Source organism: Pagrus pagrus, assembly GCF_965226575.1.
Source record: "Pagrus pagrus genome assembly, chromosome: 22".
NCBI classification, from domain to species: Eukaryota; Metazoa; Chordata; class Actinopteri; order Spariformes; family Sparidae; genus Pagrus; species Pagrus pagrus.
The window spans coordinates 15,029,129-15,053,324 of NC_140204.1; the positions used below are offsets into that span (position 1 = coordinate 15,029,129).

Here is a 24,196-nt window from a genome sequence, read left to right on the forward strand (position 1 = left end):
ATAAGGTTAAAATGATCAGAATACAACATTTTTCAAAGAACTTAAATTGTCTCTTGTGTGATGTTTTCCAGAAAGTGAATCAGGGCATGTTTAATGTCAGAAGTTTGTGATGTTTACAGACAATCAAATCCTTGCCTGTGATTTCATATAATTAGCCCCTTGAAATGAGCCGGTCTCAGCCTGTGTTGTGTCCATGAATGAGGCTGGTTCAGAAAGAGGACAGGGAGTGGTCCACAGTTTACTTTGGCTCCGAGATTATTTTTTATGAGATTCACAATAAAAAGGCGGAATATGCCCTCTTCAGGGCAAAGTCAAATTTCAATGAGAATGGGGTTAAAGCTAGTAAATCATTGACTAGGCTACTAAAACAACTGGATGTGGATCATATCATTCCAGGCATTTGAAATGAACAAGGAGAGGTACTCATTAAAAGGACATTAGATAAGATTAAAAAAATGCTTCTCTAGCGATCCTAGCGGCAGTTAAGTGACGTGCACTCAGCATTCTGATGCTCGCTCTGTTTGTATTTATAAGCAGTAACATCGTTATTAGCTTGTTGGCTTTCACAATACAACGTAGGGTTGTTTATGTTGAACAAATAACTTCTTGTATGATACTGTACATTCATATGAGACATCGGTGTTGTCCTGCTAACTTGGTTTTATCAATGACTTTTTCGTCTAGCTTTCAGCGTGAGCCTCTGCAGTGTCAGCACAGCTGAATTTGCTGCATGCTAACGCTAACGTTTAGTGAACTAGTTAGACGTCACAGACGCAACAACTCTCATTTAGCTGAATAGATCCGCGAATGTTTCAGCGTAATACAATAGACTAGTTTCAACTAACTGTAATGAATTGGTCTCGAAGTTTGTTGAGATGAAGATAATCCGACACTGAAGTCAGTTAAACCAGTCAGTCAATCCGATGTTGTTCATATAGCCTGCATTGACAAAACAATTAGTCTCAGGTGGCTTTACAGCCTGTGCAGGTAACAACACTTACAGGTTCTGAAAAACATACTGTAACATATCTATGTATTCATCATTTCTTTAGTAATAGCACTTTTCTATGTTGTACTGTTACTGTCAATCAACCTACATCAGATAGATTGTATCACAATAAAACTTTGAATACACTGTCACTGTTTTTATTTCAGGATTCCAGTTCTGAAGATTATGCAGCACCCTGACAATAGAGCGTATCATTACAGTGCAAATCACCATCTGGCAACACGGAGGTCTGGGAGCTGGAAACCAGTGCTGATACCAAGCTGCTGTGTCTGGTGAATAAGAGAAAAGTTCCCTGACCCCTTTGGCAATTACGTTGGCTATAAAGAGGCACCCTTACAGTGAAATCAAAAACTGTTTATAAAACTAAACTATTTATAAAACTAAAATGTACAGTTTTTCAATGTCATAACGTCAGTTTTACAGTGTCTGTATATATATATGCAAATATATATATGTGTGTATATATATATATATATATATATATATATAATATATAATAATACTTTTTTTTTTCAACTTTTAAGTTTGTAAAAAGTTATTCATAATAAAGAGCTCTCTAAGTCATCCTCTGAGGAATAATCTTGATGAGGAAGTCAAAAAATCTGCAAATCTGAGTGTTTTCAAAAAAAAGTATGTAAATATGATTATTAATCGTTATAAACTGAACCAAGAAGAGAGTTTGGTAAAGGTCAGAGGCAGGACACATGTAGACACTATGTTGAGACTACAGGGAAGAATAAACAAGAACCAACTGTACCCAAACAATAGCTGACACTGAAAAGTACAAATATCCACTTGTGTGAAGAATTCAACTGTCTCTGTTAATCGAGACACAAAGGAGAATCAATTGGCCCATGATGGAGTTGCTAAACTGGTCACTGAATGCAATCGACAGACTGTTCTCAACAAGGCGTACTGGTTCTGGTGAGCCTACATGCCCGGACGGGACCTTCATGGCCGGCTACACAATGGATGGATGGGGAAAATGGAGAGTCGTGTGCCTTGCCCCAATGGATATAGAGGACGTTGAGGACGTGTACATATTCATGTTCATGACAATCGGAATGCTCTCCCTGGGATATGGAATGTTCATGCAACTTCGGAAGCTGAGAAAGATCGCTGCCGAGCAGACCAGTGTGAGGGCTGACAACGCCAAAACTCGGAGTGCTGTGGTGGAGATGCGATTTGGCCTCTCCACAATTTGCGAGTACATGGGAAAGATGCGAGCAGACGTGGCTTCTAATCAAGAGGTCTTGGTGAAGCTAAGTGCGGCGAAAGCTCCAGAAGACATGGATGAATAAAGACGGCAATACGGGCTCTCACACCATCCCAGTTAACAACCAAATAACTGAAACTAACCTATATCGATTGGACCACCTTATGACCGTGTTACACTCCAGGCAACAAGTAGAGACTGTCGTTCACTCATGATGGACTAATATAGACACTGTGCAGACACACACGTAGTCTGTTGACTGTCTAGAGCTGGACTGCAGCTCTGTTCACTGCATGCTGCTGTAACATGTATGTCAAAATACAAAAGAAATATAATTTGTGGAAATAATGTATTCTGTGGGTAACGGGGGCGGGACTAAATAAGCATCTGCTTCTCCCGCTTTCCCTTTCGGTCATGTGTACTACCTGATTTTAACTAAGATGATGTGTGATGATGACTGTCTAATAACATGCCGAAATAAATAAATAAATAAATAAATAATCTTGCTCCCATTGTCATGTAGCTGTAGTCAGTAGTAGTAGTCTGTAGTCTGTAGAGAGAGAGAGAGAGAGAAAGTAAGAATTAGAACCTACACAAATGGAAAGTGAACCAGTACGTTAATTCATTACATGAGCATACATACGCAGAAATCTATGAAGTGTGTCATATTGCCAGAAAAAAGAAATCAAGCAGATGAAATTCAATTTCAAAGAAAGGGAGACTCAGTGGAGGAGTCATTAAAGGGCCTGATTTGTAACTTATAATTCTATTTTGTTGCATGAACCATAATCAAACGCTGTGGCTCCTTGTGATAGACCAGATACTGTAGGACTCTAGGCAGGTGGTTTCCACGTCAGCGGTGGCATCATTCTCTTGGGAACTTGTTGAATCCCCCTTATAATTCCTCAGGCAAGCAAACGAAAAAGTACCATTTAAAAAAAACTTTGCCTTTCTGGTTGACATGCACTGGCCGGTGGTAGTGGTGATTACAGTTTAGTGCAGCGAGGAGGCTCCTTGCTTCATACACTGGAGGAGAGAAGGCCACTTGCCAGCATAATTCAGAACATGATTTTGAAAGGACTCCAGAGCTGATGTTGACCTGAAGTGCAAAGAAAAAAATTCAAGATTCATAAAAACATTTTTCTTTACTTTAGACATATGCCTGTTGCACAGCCCAGTCATATAGGGGCATCATATTGATAATGTTGCTATAACATTTCTATTTCCACATTCACCTATCGTAAAAACTAAAAACTGACACATACTTAAGTAGACAAGATAATGCTCTTACCGAAAGGTCAGACACTTCTCAACATCCAGCCAGCTCTGTTGAGAATAATCTGTGAGAGTGCCTCATGTGAACAGGGCAGTTGCTAGGAATTCTGGGCCCCCTGAAAGAATATCGGTGTGGGCCCCTCTACCCCATTCATTGCCACCTTCAATTTTCTTGTTTTCAGTGTTCTTGACGGTGCCTGGTGTAATACACCCAATTTGTTTCCTTTTTTACGATTAACGACTTAACAAGTCAGAGTATTATTATGTAAATTACGTATTATTAGTTGTCTTATTCTCATTTCACTGATTTGCAACACGTTATTACACCTCTGATTGCAAATACATTTTCAATTAACCACTCAACAAATAGGTAGTGGGTATTTTATTGTATTTAACAATCAAGCACTGATATGCAAAAAAACAAAGTGTCCTGGCTCAAGAAACTCAGATGAAGCAGCCACTGCTGATTCTGGAGCAGCAGAGCATGAAGGTTTATTGTTCCATTATATATATTGTAAACATTAAATATTATGTTTCATGGAAAAACTGATGCAGAACTAACCTATTCTTGGACAAAATCTAAATGGGCTTCTTAGTACCATAGCTCTAGGCGGACAGCTTCACTTTCCCAGGCAAAAAATATTTTTAAACCATTCAAAAGTCAGTGTAAACTGCCCAAAATTCTAAATAGTCGTTTTTACTTTGTTGTTGTCAGCTATTATAGTGTCTTTTATTTTATATTGCTATGAAAACAAACAACAACAACAAATCTTTGAACATTTAACTTTTTTATATTTAGGCTATTCAAATGTCCCACTAATAACACATTTTACAAGACCACATTGAACACATCATGATAACGTAACTGACCTTCGTCTGATGCTCATAATTACTGAGTAGAACTTGAATGCGTCATAATACAATTCAATGCAGCCTCTGAGTGGGCGCATACTGGAGCACTGTCCGACAGTGATATGCGTGAAACACATGGTCACTGTAGCCCCTAAATTAGAAACGTTCAGTTATAGCTACTCTAGGAACCGTTGCTCTACAATGAACTGGCGACTTGTCCAGAGTGTAGCGCTGCCAGATGACAGCTAACGTAGGCTCCAGCCCGCGCCCCGTCAGAGGTAATGTTAGACATTAAATGAATGAACAAGTAGGCTAATTGTTTCAGCCGCCCTCGGTAGTTTTACTCTCACCATTCTTAGAAAACAGGTTTTTGATTTCCTGGGCCCTGCTCTGCTGCTCCTACTCCTGGCCTCCTTCTCAACTCTTTTCTGGTGTCCGGACTTGTGCTGTTTGGGGGCCATCCTAACCCGCTGGAGTTCGCTCACGCTCACTTAATTCCGATGAGGAAGAACGAACCGCGGTGTGGACCAAACCATCTTTTAAGAAGGGGCCAAGGGGGTTATTGAAATTATTAAAATTATTAAAATTAGAATATTGTATGACTTGTGGTTTTGTTTTAATTCGGATTCATTCGTATGAATATATATTAGTTCAGTGTATGCATAATAATTTTGTCATAGAGGCTACTGGGGGCTGTGTGTGGGCCCTAGTGGGCTGTGGGCCCTTAGAATTGTCATCACCTTTCCCCCCTATACTATGGCGCTGCATGTGAGGCACAACCAGATATCATTTAGTCTTTCTCACAAATCGCCATATCCAGAGGTGGATGTTGACATCTGCCAAGGGCCTATTCATGCATGCCTTTGACATGGTGAAGCACCCCTCATACCTACACATACCCAATAATAAAATGGCATTTTCAGAAATAACAATGCGGGACTTCCTGTTCCGGTGACATGGAGGCGGCATGAAGTGAACGTGTCTCTGTCGCTCCCTCTTCAAAAAAAAACAAACAAACAAAACATTTTATCTGGACTGACTTAAGTCGAGATCACTAAATAATGTGTTAAACTGGACTTGGAGAGGCATTTTATATAGGCTAAAGTGCAGAATGTCAAGGAGAGATCGGAATTTACGAAGCAACTCTGCCATGGACCGCACAGAGCTCACCACGATAATACGAGAGGTAATTCGAGAGGAGATTGGCATGGCGTTTGACTTAAAAATGCAGCCGATAAAGGAGTCAATTGATTCTCTACAAGAAATCTTGAAAGATACATCTTTAAAGCTGCGAGAGGTGGAAGAAGCAGTGACAGACAACGACCGCCGTCAGACTGATATGAAGATAAAATATACCAACCTACATGCAGAAAACACCACATTGAGAGAGAAATTCAACAAATTGAAGATCACAGCCGTAAGTTTAATATTAGGATCATGGGGATTCCCAATGAAGCTGAAGCTGGTCAACCAACTATGTTCATGAACAACTTGTTGAGGGATATGTTTGGTGCCGACAAACTTGGGCAGCAGCCTGTTAAATTTGCGCACCGCACCGGACCCCAATCAGCCACCGGCCCAAGATGCATGATTGCCCGGCTGTTTAGCCTGGAAACTAAAAGAACAATTATTAGACAAGCCGGAGAAGCAGCTGGAAATTTGAAATTCCATGGGAAGAAAATACGTATCTACCCGGATTTTTCGGCTGACCTGTTGAAGAAGAGAGCAGCGTTCAAGGATGTAAAAATCGGCTGAGAGAAGCGGGAGTAAAGCACAGTATCCTGCATCTATGTAAGCTTATAATTACCCACCAAAAAACCACGGTGACATTCACAGATGCCAAAGAGGCAATGACTTATTATGATCAGGTAATCAAACCATCTCTCCGTGATGCACAAGTGTGACCCACTTTTCTCTCTCTCTTTTTTCCTCTCATACTCCATCATGAACTTGACCAGCACTCAGACTGTTGATGGTCTTTTGGCCTCACCAACATTCATGAACTGACATGAAGAGACTGTGGTCATTCTCACTCAACATTAGATAAACTGGGCGTATGGGTTTGATCCCCCTTTTTTTTTCTCTCCTTTGGACTAACCTACATTGTTTAGTTTTGATTTCTAATGGACAATACTTAAAGGACACAGTCAAATTTGAATATTAATATTTGAAGGGGGACTATACAACATGCAGGGGGGACTATAAAACGTGCAGCACCTCTATCCTCATGTAGAGGGGGACGTTAATTGGGAGCATCTAATGGGAGGGGGTGGGTGTGTGGTGTCTGTTTTGTTTTGTATGTTATGTTTTTTCTTGTGATGCGCTTCAGGTCTACACTTATTTGTATTATGTTGTTCATTTGCTTTGCCAAATTATAAGTTTTTAAGTTGGAATGTAAAAGGGCTGGGGAACTCTGCTAAAAAAAGGAAAATCTTGTCTTATTTCAAAGAAAATAAAGTAGACATAGCTTATTTACAAGAAACTCAACTCTTACCATCTACTCATGATCAGCTTAAATCTAGGTGGTTTATGAAAGTGTATCATTCCTCTTTTACATCCAATTCCAGAGGGGTGACTATTCTGATTAGTCAGAATATACCCTTCTCTCCTGAAGAAATTAAAACTGACCCTTATGGTCGATATATTTTTGTTAGAGGTTTTTTAGCTCAAGAAAAGGGCATTCTGTTGAATTCATATAGTCCCAATTACGATGATCCTAAATTTATTAATGATCTTTATCTTTCGCTGCTTCATTATGATATTCCAGTATTCTGGGGAGGTGATTTTAATAGTATTTTGGATGTAAAATTGGATAGATCTTCCCAGAGTAAATATGCATTACCTAACGTGTCAAAAGCTTTGGAAAATAGCAAAAGAAACTTAGGAATTTATGAGGTTTAGAGAACTCTTCATCCAGGTAGCATTTTCCTTTTATTCTCATGTACACAAATCATATTTGAGAAAAGATTTGTTCTTTATCCCAGTTAATTATATCTCAAAAGTTACAAACTGCTTTTACCACGCAGGGATTCTTTCAGATCATTCTGCGTTGAGTTTCGAAATAGAATTTGAAAAACTATTGTCAAATCCTAAACAATAGAGATTTAATATTATGTTACTCTCAAAAGAGGAATTTACAACTTATATGAAGGTTCATTTAGAAACTTTTGCTGAGGTGCACCAAAACAGTGCAACATGCCCATTAATAATATGGGACACACTGAATTGACACTGATAAAATCAAAGTTATCTTATTTAGAACAAGGGGAAATGGCAGGCAAATTACTAGCTAGACAGATAAAAAAGGAATCAGAAGATAGAACAATTGTTAAAATTAGAAAACAAGATGGGTCCATTACAGTGGACCCTCTTCAAATTAATGATGTCTTTAAATCATATTATACTGAATTGTATACCTCTACATCACAATCTGAGCAGGATAAGTGTAAATCCTTTTTGGATAATATTTCGCTACCTGTTTTAACACAAGTTGATAGAAGAAGTTTAGAAAAAGATATATCTTCAGAAGATCTCCTGTCTGCTATGGCAACACTTCAAAAAGGCAAATCAACAGGTTTAGATGGCCTACCAATTGAGTTTTATAGTCATTTTTCAAATTCTTTATTGCTTCTTTTTCTTGATATAATCAATGCCTGTTTTAGGGGAGGCTGTCTCCCTTGGTCTTTATGTTTGCCATCTATAACCCTTCTCTTAAAGAAAGATAAAGATCCTCTCCATTGTGCCTCTTATAGGCCAAATTCAGTTATTAATGTAGATTACAAAATCATTGCCAAGGTTCTAGCATTACGGCTTGAAAGGGTTTTAGCTAGTATTATTCATCTAGATCAAACTGGGTTTGTTTATGGTCGAACCTCTACTGACAATTTACGCAGGTATTTTGATATTCTTTACGATACAAATGAATTAAATTCTCAAAATGATATTCTCTCTGTCGATGCTGAAAAAGCCTTTGACAGAGTTGAATGGAAATATCTTATGTCTGTCCTTAGAAGGTTTAATTTTGGTCCTAAGTTTTGTCACTGGATATTAACTCTTTATAGTTCTCCTATGGCTGTTGTAAAGACAAACACCAGGTATTCTAAACTATTTCTGCTCTCAAGGGGCACCAGACAAGGTTTCCCGATGTCCCCTGCATTGTTTGCCACTGCTATTGAGCCGTTAGCTGCAAAGATCAGATCTCATGATCATATTAAAGGTATTACGATTGGGAGGGAGGAACACCTCATATCTCTGTATGCTGATGATATTTTGTTATATCTCCATGATCCCTTAAATTCCATGCCATTTATGTTATCTCTATTTGAAAAATTTGAGAAGTTATCAGGCTACAAGATTAATTGGGATAAAACAGAGATAATGCCAATTTCGACCATACTTTATTGAGGAACCATCTTAATTGGAAATGGTCTATTAAATGTATTAAGTATTTGGGTATGTTTATTCCGAGAAAACCAGAAGACACCTTTAATTTGAATTATCTTCCATTAGTTAATAAAATGTCAGAGGAATTAAAGAGAATCGGGCATCTTCCACTTTCTCTGGTGGGTAGAGTTAACATTGTCAAAATGTCTGTGTTGCCTAAGTTTTTATATTTATTTCAAAATCTTCCGACTCCACCACAATCCTTTTTTAAAAAAGTACAGAGTTTAGTGTCTTCCTTTATATGGAACAGTAAAACCCAATGAATTTGTCCCAACTTCTATGCTTATTTTCTGGCATCTCAGCTTACCCAGTTTAAACAATGGTTTCTAAATATTTCATGTTCATGGAAAAGAATAGAATCCTTTGATATCTATCCATACAGTTTGGAACATTTACCATATATTGAGTTCAAAGTAGTGGATAAATTTACCAAGAATCCTGTTATTTTAAACAGCCTCAGCATTTGGAAATTGTCTCATTAACTGTTAGGCTATAAGATTTCTCTTTCTCCTTTTTCTCCAATTTGGAAGAACCCAAGTATTACATGCTGTATGGATGACACTTTTAAATTATGGTATGATAAAGGTATCCAAGAATGTTTGATAATGGGACATTTCTTTCATTTGCTCAGCTGCAACAGAGATATGGATTAACTCCTTCCTATTTATTTAGATTTTTCAAATAAGACATGCAGTAAATATTGAAAATGGTTCTCTTCAAGAACCCACGCCATCAGAAATTGATGCTATATTAAACAATAAGAAGCAGGACAAGCAGAAAGTTATTTCTAAATTATATTATGTCTTTATTGATTGTTCTGTGGTAAATACTGATAATTTAAGACAAAAGTGGGAACAAGATCTTCATATGGAAATTCAGAAAGGGGATTGGTCTTACGTTTGTAGGCAAGTTCATGAAGGCTCTTACAATTTAAGGCATAAACTAGCTCTATTTAAGATGATACATAGGATTTATTACACTCCAGAGAAACTACATAAAATGAACAGTGAGATGTCATTTATCTGCTGGCATTGTAAGAAACAAAAAGCAACATTTTTTCATATGTTTTGGTCATGTGACTCACTTTCCTTTTTTTGGAATTCTGTTATCCAGTTGATATCTCAGTGTGTACATGTATCCATTCCATTGTCACCTCGTTTATGTCTTTTGGGAACTAGTATGTCTGACAAGTTGAATAAACATCAAAGCAGGTATATAGATCTTGCTATGTTGGCAGCCAGGAAATGTATAACTTTAAAATGGAAAGAATCCAAACCCCCAGTAATAGTCCAGTGGTGGAATGAACTCTCAAGCTACCTCACACTGGACAGTATATATTACAGGAGTAAAGGCAGATCCTCAGACTTTTAAAAAATCTGGCAATCTCATGTAGAATTTGACTTAAGGAGTGTGGGTCAATATAAGGCAGAGTAAAAATGGTATGATCTGAGTGTAATAATTTGTGTTGTTGTTTTGTTGTGGTAGTTTTTTGTTTGTTGTGAGGGGGTTATTTCCTACTTTTTTGGTTTGTTTTATTTGTTTCTTATTTTTGTCAGTGTCTGTTGTGTTTCATATTCGTAATCAAATATGAAAAAATATAATAATATATACAAAGAAAAGAAATAACAATGCTGTGTGACGTACATTCTCACCCACCACCAATAGAAGTAGCTAGCATAGCTATCAATTGCTGTAGTAGAACACAGTGGTAACACAGTACACTGTACTGATTGCTTTGTAACGTTAGCTAATGAAGTAATTTTCAAACAAGCCAGCCAATTTACTAGCCATATCACCCCTGAGAGTCCATATGAATTAGCTGACGTTATCCACTCAAGACAGTACATTGCTACATTAGTTACTTTGCAGTTTATCCGCATTAGCAAGAAACCTAACCTGTGGTAACAAAACGACGACAACCACAATATCAAATTATTTACGCACACAACTATTTTGAATGCTTTGTTGCAATGTTATCTGTCCAACAGGAAGAAAGCCATATCTGCATCATTAAGGAGTTTCAAAACAGCAAAGCTCCCTCCATGACTCGAATGCACCGCCAATGTTTACTTTTGCCTAACGACGGTCCAATTCCCCTTTGGCCAGACTGACTTCAGTGGATATTACTCTCTTTTTTGGGCTTATGAGCAGTTTGTGTTGGGGTGTGTGTTGTGGAGGATGACTCCATTTCTGAGCTTTTGCGAGACTCTGTTGCTAGTGTCAAAAGAGTTGAGATCTCTACACACTTGCCGTTTGCCATTGACAAGTAAAAGGACATTATACCATAGTTCTAACAAGTGATTAAGAAATATATAAGAGCTCTGCATGGCATTATAAGGAAGTAAGCAAAATCTCCCTCTTAAGCAATAGATGGCTAGCTGAGAAAGTATAAAAAATACAGCAACAGAGGAGACGATGTTCTTCCTCCGCTTTCCTACTGTGGATTAACCTACAAAATGGAGTATGTGAGCAGCCTATCATCGCAGAATGGACTTCAATAGATTAGCATTGGATCCAAGGATAACAGAGCACAAGGAGGATTGACCATTTTCACCAACCAACTGCGGATTATACACTGAACAAAAATATAAACGCAACACTTTTGTTTTTGCTCCCATTTCAGCTGAACTCAAAGATTTAAACATTTTCCATGTACACAAAAGACCATTTCCCTCAAATATTGTTCACAAATCTGTCTAAATCTGTGTTAGTGAGCACTTCTCCTTTGCTGAGATAATCCATCCAACCTCACAGGTGTGGCATATCAAGATGCTGATTAGACAGCATGAATATTGCACAGGTGTGCCTTAGGATAGCCACAATAAAAGGCCACTCTGAAATGTGCAGTTTTGCTTTATTGGGGGGGCCTGGGGGGGGGGGTCAGAAAACCAGTCAGTATCTGGTGTGACCACCATTTGCCTCACACAGTGCAACACATCGCCTTCGCATAGAGTTGATCAGGTTGTTGATTGTGGCCTGTGGAATGTTGGTCCACTCCTCTTCAATGGCTGTGCGAAGTTGCTGGATATTGGCAGGAACTGGAACACGCCGTTGTAAACACCGATCCAGAGCATCCCAAACATGCTCAATGGGTGACATGTCCGGTGAGTATGCTGGCCATGCAAGAACTGGGATGTTTTCAGCTTCTAGGAATTGTGTACAGATCCTTGCAACATGGGGCCGTGCATTATCATGCTGCAACATAAGGGGGGTGCTCGTGGATGAATGGCACAACAATGGGCCTCAGGATCTCGTCACAGTATCTCTGTGCATTCAAAATGCCATCAATAAAATGCACCTGTGTTCGTTGTCCATAACATACGCCTGCCCATACCATAACCCCACCGCCACCATGGGCCATTCGATCCACAACGTTGACATCAGCAAACCGCTCACCCACACGACGCCACACACGCTGTCTGCCATCTGCCCTGAACAGTGAAAACCGGGATTCATTCGTGAAGAGAACACCTCTCCAACGTGCCAGATGTAATACAATTATATCAATGTCTTTGATAGATTTCATGAATTCAGGGTTTCCGCTCTTCGACTCAAAGGTTGAAGAGTGGAGACCCTGAATATTCCAACAGCTCATATGAAATGAACGCATTAAAATACAATCAAAATGAACCTGTATAGTGAGACAAATATTAAGACAGCTACAACTATCTATACATTTATAATACTAAATAATAATTTCATATGAATTCCATGGAGGTATGTATTATTTTCACTAATATTACCATTGTACTGAATACTACTATTGCTATTATTACTATTATTAACTAACAATATATTTCCATGTTGTTCTGTTAATCAAATGGGAAAGTGTTCTGAGTCTGTATATCTTAGCTGGACAGAAGCCGGGTGCACAGGGTGTGCAGCATCTCCCGGATGTACCCCAGCTCAGAGGTAGCAGAGGGAGGGACTGTGGCAGTAGGCTGGGCTACAGCTGCAGCATAGCTCCGCTGCTGTGGGTGGGGAGGGGGACCAGGGGCAGGTGCTGTTGTATAGCTCCGCTGTAGTGGATGGGGAGGGGGACCAGGGGCAGGTGCTGCTGCATAGCTCCGCTGCTGTGGGTGGGGAGGGTCAGGTGCCGCTGCAGAGTTCTGCTGCCGATTCTGTAAAGGGGGGTGGTGGGCTCTCTCAATTCAGTTCAATTCAATTCAATTCAATTGAAAGGGGCTTTATTGGCATGAAAGTTTTACAACAATGTTGCCAAAGCATTATCAATTCAATTCAATTCAATTCATTTTTTTCATTTTTTTTAAATATCTCTCTCTCTCTCTCTCTCTCTCTCTCTCACACACACACACACACACACACACACACACACACACACAATTACTTGTTATAACTCATTGTCACAATGAAGGAACATCGTTGAACATTACATGGAATGCACCAGCAACTTGTTTCACAGGAAATAAAAAGGGAGTGGCTGACTGATAGCTGACAGTCTTGATCGATTTTATCAGAGCCAATCTTTTATCCCAACAGAAGACAGTGTGTGACACTTCTGAACCGTTCTTTTTACCTGAGGAAACACTGGAGCGTTTTGTCCTGGTTGATGCAGGGATGCTTGGTAGAGTTTTCTCCCAAGTTAACCCAACAACCTGCCTTTTAGATCCCATCCCCACATCACTTTTTAAAACATTTTATGGATTTTTTGAGGATGAGTTGTTAAGCATTGTGAATTGCTCTCTCCAGACTGGTGTCTTCCCTGCTGCCTTCAAAACAGCAGGGGTGAGGCCCTTTCTGAAGTAGAGTAACTTAGATCCCAACACTCTTAACAACTACCGACCTGTATCCAACTTACCTTTTTTAAGCAAAATTTTAGAAAAACTGGTTTATATTCAACTCAATGAATTTTTAAATAGAAACAATATTTTAGAGAAGTATCAGTGGGGTTTTAGGATGAACCACAGCACCGAGACAGCCCTGTTGAAAATTGTTAATGACATCAGGTGTAACATGGACTCACAGAAACTTTCAGTCCTCTTGCTACTGGATCTTAGCGCTGCCTTCGATACAATAGATCACCACACCTTGATAAACAGACTCAAAAACCTGGTGGGCCTCTCTGGCACTGTTTTAAACTGGTTCAACTCCTACCTTAGTGACCAACAATTTTTTGTAAGTATGGATGCATGTTCCTCAAAAAACTATGAAAAAACTGTGGGGTGCCCCAAGGCTCAATTTTAGGCCCAATACTTTTTAATCTATATATGCTTCCGCTTGGCGACGCCATCAGGAGACACGGCGTAAATTTTCATAGTTATGCCGATGACACACAGCACTATATCGCCGTGTCTCCTGAAGGCATGAGGCCAGTTGACATTCTTCTTAACTGCATTTTAGATATAATATCATGGATGGCAGAGAATTTCCTGCAGCTCAACCGGGACAAAACAGAAGTTTTAATTATTGGTCCTGAAGCCAAGAGAGAAAAACTTTTACCAAAACTACAAGACTTTAAACCTTCACAATGTGTCAAGAACCTGGGCGTCATTTTTGATTCTGAGCCTGACTTTATTCCTCATATTAAAAATACTACAAAGCTAGGGTTTTATCATCTCAAGAACATAGCCAGAATCCGCTCGTTTCTCTCTCGGTCAAACACGGAGGTGCTGATGCATGCTTTTACCTCATGTCGTATAGATTACTGCAACGCCCTGCTTTCTGGTCTTCCCATAAAGAGCACTACAAACTCCAGCTACTTCAAAATTCAGCCACACGTGTGCTGACGAGGACCAGAAGGCAGGAGCACATTACACCTGTTTTAAAATTGCTGCATTGGCTCCCCGTGCGTTTCAGGATTGATTTTTAGGTTCTTTTATTAGTTTTTAAGTGTCTTAACGGTCCTGGGCCTTCATATCTATCTGATGCTTTTACATTACCAACCCTCGCGGACCCTGAGGTCCTCCGGTTCCAACCTTTTAGTCATCCCAAGTGTTCGGACAAAAACCCACAGTGAGGCATCCTTTTATTACTACGGCCCACGTCTGTGGAATGGCCTGCCGGAGAGCCTCAGGGCCGCAGAGACTGTTGATGTTTTTAAAAGCAGGCTCAAGACACACCTTTTTAACTTGGCTTTTAATTGATTTCTTCTTATCCTTGTTCTAAACTTCTTTTAACTAGTCATTTATGGTGATCTTAGGTTTGTTTTTTAGGAACTTTTAGGATGCAGCTTTAAGAATGGTATCTTAGCTTTTTTCTTTTAGTCTCTTTCTTAATATTCTTAACTACTTTTAACTTCTTTTAATGTTGATTTTATCCTATTTTCTTCTTATCTTCTAGCTCCAGTTTTCCTCACGGGGGGCCCTCCATGCTGGGAGTAGTTTGAACCGCCTATGGGGGTGCTGCCCTGGGGGCTGTCCTGGCCTGGATAGAGTGGCACTGCACCACGGCCATCTCCACAGCTGTGGTGTGGGCTACATCAGGTACATGTCATGTCATTATCCATCATCACCTTTCAAAACATTAAGCACTTCAGAAATGTTGACTGTTTTTATTCCCTCGCAATTAACTTACACACAAGCAGACATACAGCAATAATCCACCAGCAATTGTATTTGTATCAGGAAGAGGTGAAATAACAACAATAATACTGCATCAACAGTGACAATAACAGTCAGAATATCAGTAATAATAAAGCAAGTAAGTAAGAATTTGACTGTTTTTCCATCACAATGTACTTCAACACAAACAAAAATGCAGCAGTATCGACCACAAGTGTTTTTTCTGACATTAAGCCTGGTGTGATTGTCGTTCAATTACCAAGTAATTATTATGATCGTTTCTCAGAATATTACAACTTTTTTTCTCATAGTATGATTTAATTATTGTAATCTCTTTGTGATATCGTTGGTCGTATATAGTTCTCTGACTTTAGTCAAGGTCTTCTTCAGTCCAGCTACAGACAGACAGTCCCTTTGGCCCCTTCACGTGGAGCCTGATGCAGAGACACCGCTTCAGATGTCAAAAGAGAAAGAATGGAGTCTCATTTTACTAAAAACCTGCATCCTTGACTCCTCTTTTCTTTTTATCACTTCCTCATGTCTTCATTGTAATTGACTGTGACACAAGGAAAAGATTTAACCAGTGTCTCAAGAGTGGCCAAACTTTCTACAGCACCCCCATAAGATTGATAACAACTTGATTTTCAGAGGGGAAAAGTGCAAAACAACTGACATTCTTATAGTGTAATTTGACTTTGTCCTTGTCTAATGTCAACATTTTTTAAAGAAGAAACATGATAAAGTGCCCTCTATGGTGCATTTTTGCTTGCTGGTGCCCTTTTCATTTTTTAGAAGGTTTGGGTAGATAACCCGAAACGTTGTTGTCAATAAACTTAATTGCAAGTGAAGTGGACAGTGTGCAGGAGTCTTTTTCCTGATTTTGTCAGCCTTCTGTCTTCTCCAATGCACCTGTCGCCATTAAGGTGTGCAAACGCTGCACTCTATGAATAGAAACATCAAAATTATGGGGAGATGTTTTTGGGCATCCTTGCATGGACTCGTGATCCTGCAGTCAATTACAGCATTTCACCACCACCATCTTTCTTCGGGGTGTATTTTTTTTGGTGGTGGAAGTGGTGTGATGCTGATAAATTTTTTCGATAAAATAGCAATAAATACTTTATTTTAGGTTGTAACGCATTATTGGACATAGTGATTGTAATAATATAACATAAATACTATTAGAAACACATTATATCACTCTGTTACTGCTTAAAGTGATATATTACTGTAGGGTGTTTCTTTTGTCACGTTATCACCAACTTTGATTTATTATTGAGAGCTTGGCATGTGATTGTATTCTACTGCTCTTAAATGCCACTCAGGTGCAGTTTTTTTTGTCAGAGTACACCTTGTGCAAGCCTTCACTAAAAACTGTAGTTGTGCTGCAGAATGGATCCTGGACAGTGATTGGTGGTGAAGACTGAAACAACCCCTTAAGCAAGTCATCTTTATGGCATTCAGCCTTTTTCTTCCTTGCATCAGGCTCCGCGTGAAGGGTATGTATGTTACGCTTACACAGTAATGGTGATGGTGAAATTAACATTTGTGTGAACAATAAACCACACAGAGGGGAAACTTATGCCTGATCAAATATGGTCTCAATAGGGCTGGCTAATATATATGATATATTTATCGTTATCGTGATATGGGACGATATATCATTTTAGATTTTGGATATGGCAGAAGTGCTGTCTTTTCCTGGTTTTACAGGTTGAATTGCAGTAAAGTGATGTGATTTTCTGAAATGCCAGACTGTTCCACTTGTTCTAATACTGAACCCACTGATGATAATTGTGTTAATATTCTGTGAAAGTACCAGCAGTCATCCCTACAATATTGTCGCAATATTGATATCGAAATTGATATATTTGATCAAAATATTGTGATTTGATTTTGACACCCAGTCCTAGCATTAACAAAGTGCTTTTGAGGAGATTTCGAGATATCAAGGTATATATCATGTATCGCAATATGGCTTGTAACTGTATCTACTGCACTAACTCAGAGAAACACTGATGTGCATTTTAAATGTATCATATCATCTATAAACAGATTTACTCCAATAACTACAAATATTATGTACAATATTTATTGAATGTGTTTGAATAAGCAACTTCTTTAGCACATTACTCTTTTTCCTTTGCTAAAACTTTAATTACTTGTGTATCATAACTTGTTACACTGGTTGAACCTCCATGAACATTCTCAAAGGTGGAATGCACCAGCACCTTGTTTCACAGGACAAAAGAAGATGGTGGCTGTGCAATTATACTGAAACAAGAAAATGACAGATTGACAGGTGAAATTCCCATCCTTTCATTTGGTTTTCTTCACCATTGGTGTCACAACATTTTGAAAATGTTTTATCTATGAGTCATGGCATTAGCCTTTTGGTCAATCCATGCCAACTGACTCATAATTTAAACCTTTTCTCAGTCCCAGTGACTGGGAATGAGCTGGTTAAATACATGCAGGGCTGATGAGGGAGAGTGGAAACAGGTGTGGCCAGACAACTGTAGAGTTGATGAGGGAAGGGAGATGTGACAGTCAGGTGATCAGGTGAGGAGGGAAACTGTGGGGACATCTGTTGGACAAGAGGAGAAGGGCTATAAATGTGTTTGAGGAGGTGGGAATGTGACTGGAACCAGGAACACTAATCCCTTACTGCTCCTTTGGGTTGTTTAAAAGCCATTTCAGACACTGAGTGATTGTTCTGCAGGCCTCAGAGCAGATATTACATATTTGAACATTTTTCACCAACTCCTAAATTGCAATTATTGCCTCTGTTAGAGTTAATCATGGGCTTCGCATGGAACTATGTTGACTTTGTAATCCAAGCTTTTCCACATTAAGTGACTTTGAAACCAAATGTAGTTTTGCCACTCTTTATGCAATATCATCTACCACAAGATGTTGCTGTTGATTGTCTTCTAAAACAAGGTGTGTTGACTTCTGAATCTAGCCATTAATACGTTTAAATCCCTAAAGCTTCTAAACCTTGAGAATGGCGCTTTGTTCGAGATCTGAAAACTGTGAATGTGATTGCTGCAATTCCAGTTTTGACTGATGCACCACAATTAGATATTTTACAAAAAGGAAGGCAGGAAAAATTAGATATTTTCTCTTTACTTATCATTTTTTCAATTTTTCAAATCTTATTTTTTTATCCTCAATAATATAATAGTTATATTCGTGGTGAACATACATATTGTTCTGTTAATATGAAGGAACAAAATGTGTACCAAAGTATACCCATGTTCATCCCCAGGGGGTGCCATCACATTACTAACAATGTGTTTCTCCATCATGAGACACAGTACACAATCTGCTCTAGGAGTGTAATTTTAAATTATGTCAGAATTGATCTCAGTTAGTGTGATGTTGTACGCAAAATATAAAAGGATATTCTATACAAACAATAGAATAGGAGATATACTGGATCATGTTGATGTCATGGATTTGCAGTTATCCAGAGAAATATTATAGTTATTTTATTACCAATATTGTCTTAGTTTTTCTTTTCTTGCATGTCCTCTTGCTCTTTTAGCACTTCACTAACATTTCACAACTTTGTTTAAAGTTATTGTCACACTGAAGTAACTTCCCTCAACATTACCAGTGTAAGGTGGAATGCACCAGCAACTTGTTTCACAGGAAATACAAAGGGAGTATACCATGATACTGAGCCAGGAAGTTGGCAGATTAATAGCTGACAGTCTCTACTTAGTGATTTGATTAAGGTCATTACTAAGGTGTCACAACATTTCTTTTGACCAAGATGAACATGTTTCCCACTTGAAATTATTCATTGTAATTCCAAGTCAATATAGTCATAATATAGGCATGCATAATACCTGTCTGACTGACTGAGATATAAGTCAAATTATTGATGAAACTCAACTTGTGCTGTGCTGACTTGCTGTGTCAGTAAGTAAAACACTTAAACCAGCTGCTCTTTAAAGGTGCAATGTGTAAGAATTGGCCCCATTCACAAAATTCAAACAAATAGGGGGCAGCATAACACCAGATTAACCCATAACTGCTGATAGCTGTAGCTGCCGTTTGCTAGTGATTATATTAGCTCAGAATTATGAATTAATTATTGGTAGTAGACTGGGGTAGTTCATTGTCATGAAATATTTGTTTTTGTAGTTTCTTCTTGTATTTTCTGCGTTTTGTATTCACTGAAATCAAGTTGAAACAATAAACAACACTGGTGATTTCCACTTTAATGTTTCCTGCAAATATTATATACATGATGTCAATAGTGGTACTGGGAGTATGCCAATATATATTTATATAGTATATATATATATATATATATATATATATATATATATATATATATATATATATATATATATATACATATATACATATATGTATATATATATAATCACCTAGCCCTAGCAAATCACATGAATGCCAGTTGGGTCAAGACCCACAATTGGCCCGAATGACTCTGAGACTGGATGACTGAGAAACTTCATCAACAACTATAATTCTGTTCTCAGATCTCTGTAACACAAAGTAGAACCACAGTACTGATAGATCTCATCTCAGAAGTCAATTGGTTAGAAAAAAATAGCACAATATCGCACAATGCATGTTGAACAACAGGCCACAATACAATTAATTGTATTAACTGCTGCATCACTGCCCTGGTTATAATTATGAGTCATATGATTATTGCCAGACCAGTCTGACTTATGAAAACAAGTGCTTGGTGGCTAACAATAACTGCAGGAAGTGAAGTGCAGAAACAACACAGGGATAAACCATGTAACCTTAGACGTCATGGAAACCAAAAGCTGTGATAACAAACATGTAAAACAAAAAGAACAGCAGGATACATTATATAATAACGATAATGTTACAAGCTACATTAGCTTGGAAACTAATTGACGCATAAGCTCATTATGGGCAAATATCAATTTTGGTCTTCATTTTCATTGCTTAATCCATTCATCCATTTTATGCTGATTTCTGTTTTCATGTTGCATTAATTGAATTAATCATATCACTAACACTAATTACATTCTGCTTATACTGTTGTATGTACTGTTGACTATTTATTAATTCTGAAAAAGTCTTGAATTTGACAGGATGAACCCTGCAGAAACCCTGTAAAAGCACCTGCACTTTTACTTGTCTTTACTACAATATGCTGTAATTGTTAAAAAAATTCTGTGTTTTCCACTGATGTTGATGTTGAATATCAAAATCCATAAAGATATTCACTATTTATAAAAATGCCAATTTTATACTGGATCATGTAAATGGATCATGGGTTTGTACTTATTTGGATACAAGATTATCAAATAAAACCGAGATGCTATTCTTTTATAAATTATGTACTCTTTACTGTACAGATTTACTCCAGTGTTTGAATATTCCATAATCATAGGTTTTGTTTTCTTGTCTTGCATGTCTCTCCTTCCAACACTTCACTGGAACTCAATTTCTATTTGTGTATCATTACTTGTCACACTTGTTGAACCCCGGCCAACATTCACAAAGGAATGTACCTGTAGCTTTCACAGAAGAAAAGATGGGAGTATGCCATTGTATTGAGCCAAGAAAATGACAGGCATGATTGAGTTTATTCATTGCTGAGAGTGTCAAAGCATTTCAGCAAAATGCATCAGGTATGAGTCACGTCACTAGCCTTTATTCAGTGAAGATATATAAAGGCCTCCATAGATGTGGAGTGTCACTTTGGTGAAAGGTTTAAAATATTACAGGTGTGAATTGGTCTCAACATCTTAGTCCGATAGTAAAGGGGAATTTACAACTTTTCATCTTATATTTTAATTTTGGGTAAGTTCCATTTTTGAGTCCAACCCTAACTCTTTTGTATAAGTCTGCTTGATGTTTGTGCATTTAGTTTTAAAATTGTATAAATTTACAACAATATTTCTATTTCATTCTCATATTATATCACATTTAATGTCACGTGAAGTTAAAGGTGCACTATGTAGTTTTGAGGAAAATATTTTAAGACTAGAGAAAAATCTTCATTTACTGATTTTCTTGACTGAATAAACTAAATAAACAAACTCTCATCAAAGGACAACACAATTTAATACTGTGTCACTTCATATTAGTCAGAATCTTTCAAGTAGATACCTGCTTTAGCTAGAACAGTGTTCTGGGGACCTTATTCCACTCAAGGGCAGCTTGTTTATGTGGAAATGTATCAAAAAACTATTTATGAGTTTGTATTATTACCTTATTAATATTGTAAATATTGATACTGATTTCTTTTCCAAAACTACAAAGCGCACCTTTGATAGTTTTTTAGCAATATGTTATAAATTCTGATTCCGTGCTTTCTCTCTTTCGGCCATTATAATTGCACATGTAGCAGTTTTTTCTCAGCATGGTAAAGATGCACTGTTTCAGGTACAAACACACCAGCATCATAGTATTAAAATCAGATAAAATAAGTATAACAATTCAATTGATTGATAAAATCAATAAGAATGTGATCCATTACTGATTTTTGAAGGGATCTCTTTTTGTCCTCTACTGTCCTGTTTTAGAGTTCAGGTTCAGCCTGTTCCGTAAGAGGTGTACAGTTCTTTGCTCAAAGACATTTCAGTCAGCTTTATGTTTTTTAACCGTTGCACAGACTGAGTGATTAGGGTGGTTAAACAGCAGTCCTCCTCACTCAGTGCACCTGCCTGTTGCAGTACTGTGCCTGTTGATGTAGTGCATGAAGACATGTCTATTCTGTCAACTTTTATCTGGATAAAATCTAATGAGACATACACTCTAAATGATGTTTAAAAGTATTATGATCAAAATAATGATATGATGTTAGCATGTAAAATGTACCTTTAGATGAAGGCTGCAAGTATGAATTTAATGATTTTGTGTTCTCTCAGAATAAAGGCTTTTTTCATTAAAAACAGGAAAGGAACAGAGATACACAGCGAAAACGTATTAGCATTAAATTTAGATTGGTAAAATTATCGTTTTATCTATAGAAGATTTTTAACACATTCTATGTTCCCAGGGATTCCATCAATGACATGACAGTGAAAGTAATGATTCTATGGGCTAGTCACCTTTGTACAAAAGGTTTCGACATGGTGAAAGGAGCAGTTAATCTCTGCATTGTTTGATTATTTATTTATAGAAGGAAGACAAGATGGGTGTGGCACGGATCATCACAATTTTCCTGATTGTAACAGGTAAGATGAGTGATATTACTTCAATTGCCTTTACGGTGTCTTGATACAAAATAATTAAAATAAAAGGTATAAGGAATGACATGACTTAAAGGTAGTATTCTGTCCTGCACTCATCAAGTATTTCTTATGCAAAGACACATCAGAGTCGAGCACCAACCTGAGATAACAATTAGTAAACAAATATAAAAGGGAAGTTGTGGTCTGGTCAAACTTAAATACCTCAGATAACTTTATTTTTTGTGTTTATAACCAAGTTTGTTTAAATTGCATGAAACCTATGGTTAAGTTAGTTGGACCACTGAGTGACCTGCCAAGTATCCAGCCAACCACATACGCGCATACATTTATGTGTTTATGCATTCTCACGACCTCCATCTATTGTTCTCGGGCTGATTTTTTAATTGAGATGAAGAAACTGGACAGTAAATTGTGGTTTTATATTATCATTAAAACAAAACATGAGAAGCACTTGCCAAACCGTGAACAATGTCACAAAAATTGGGTAGAACATTGAAAACAATTGAACAATATAATCTCTAATCCATCTACAAATGTCTGTCAACCCTAGCCATGACTACAAACATGCCGCTGTTCTTGCTTGGTTATGATTGGCTATTCGTCTTCTGCTTCTATACGAAGGCGGGCGGCAACTGGTGGTTCAGGTACAGGTGTTAGCTTTACAGTATTTCTGTCAGACGTTTAAAAGCATTTGTTACATTTCTATGTAGGAAAATTATATTGAAAATATTGTCATTATCATTGATCACTCAGGCCAAATATCAGCCTCAGATGGCCGAAACTGTGGCCACCCGGAGTGGGAAAGTTTTGGGGACTGAAGGACGAACCAACTGAAAGACCAACTGACCATAAGACTGACTGACCAACACACAAACAAAGTGACCTATAGAGCTGCTGCTCGCAGATAAAAATGAGTGCTAACTTCTACATTATAGTTACAGTGGATATAAATCCTATGGAAACAACAACCACCGCTGCCACAACAACAACCACAGCTGCTCCAACAACAACAAGTATAGCTGCCCCGACAACAACAACCACAACAGCTCCAACGACAACTACAGCTGCTCCAACAACAACAACCACAGCTGCTCCAACAACAACAACGACAGCTGCTCAAACAATGACAACCACAGCAGCTCCAACAACAAGTACAACTGCCCCAACAACAACAACCACAGCAGCTACAACAACAACCACAGCTTCTCCAACAACAACTACAACTGCCCCAACAACAACAACCACAGCAGCTACAACAACAACCACGGCACCTCCAACAACAACTACAGCTGCTCTAACAACAACAACTACAGCTGCTCCAACAACAACCACAGCTGCTCCAACAACCACAGCTGCTCCGACTACAACAACTACAGCTGCACCGACAACAACCACAGCTGCTCCAACCACAACAACCACGGCACCTCAAACAACTACAGCTGCTCCAACAACAACCACAGCTGCTCCAGCAACAACAACAACCACAGCTGCACCAACGACAACCACAGCAGGTCTGACAACAACAACTACAGCTGCCCCAACAACAACCACTGCGTCTCCAACTACAACAACTACAACTGCCCCAACAACAACAACCACAGCAGCTACAACAACAACCACAGCTTCTCCAACCACAGCTGCTCCAACAACAACAACCATG

The 24,196-nt window shown here is 38.3% G+C and overlaps 1 protein-coding gene across 1 annotated transcript in view; it reads left to right on the top strand.

Annotated features, from left to right (window-relative positions):
- Positions 1 to 12,506: 12,506 nt before the first annotated feature.
- LOC311251270 (uncharacterized protein) overlaps positions 12,507 to 24,196 on the top strand; it is a gene marked incomplete at its 5' end in the record, with an annotated part of 34,213 nt that continues 22,523 nt past the window's right edge. Inside the window, 2 exons of the mRNA XM_084343647.1 lie at positions 12,507 to 12,512; positions 12,648 to 12,731. Of these exons, the coding sequence (XP_084199773.1) occupies positions 12,507 to 12,512; positions 12,648 to 12,731 (90 nt within the window). The remainder of the gene's footprint in view (positions 12,513 to 12,647; positions 12,732 to 24,196) is intronic.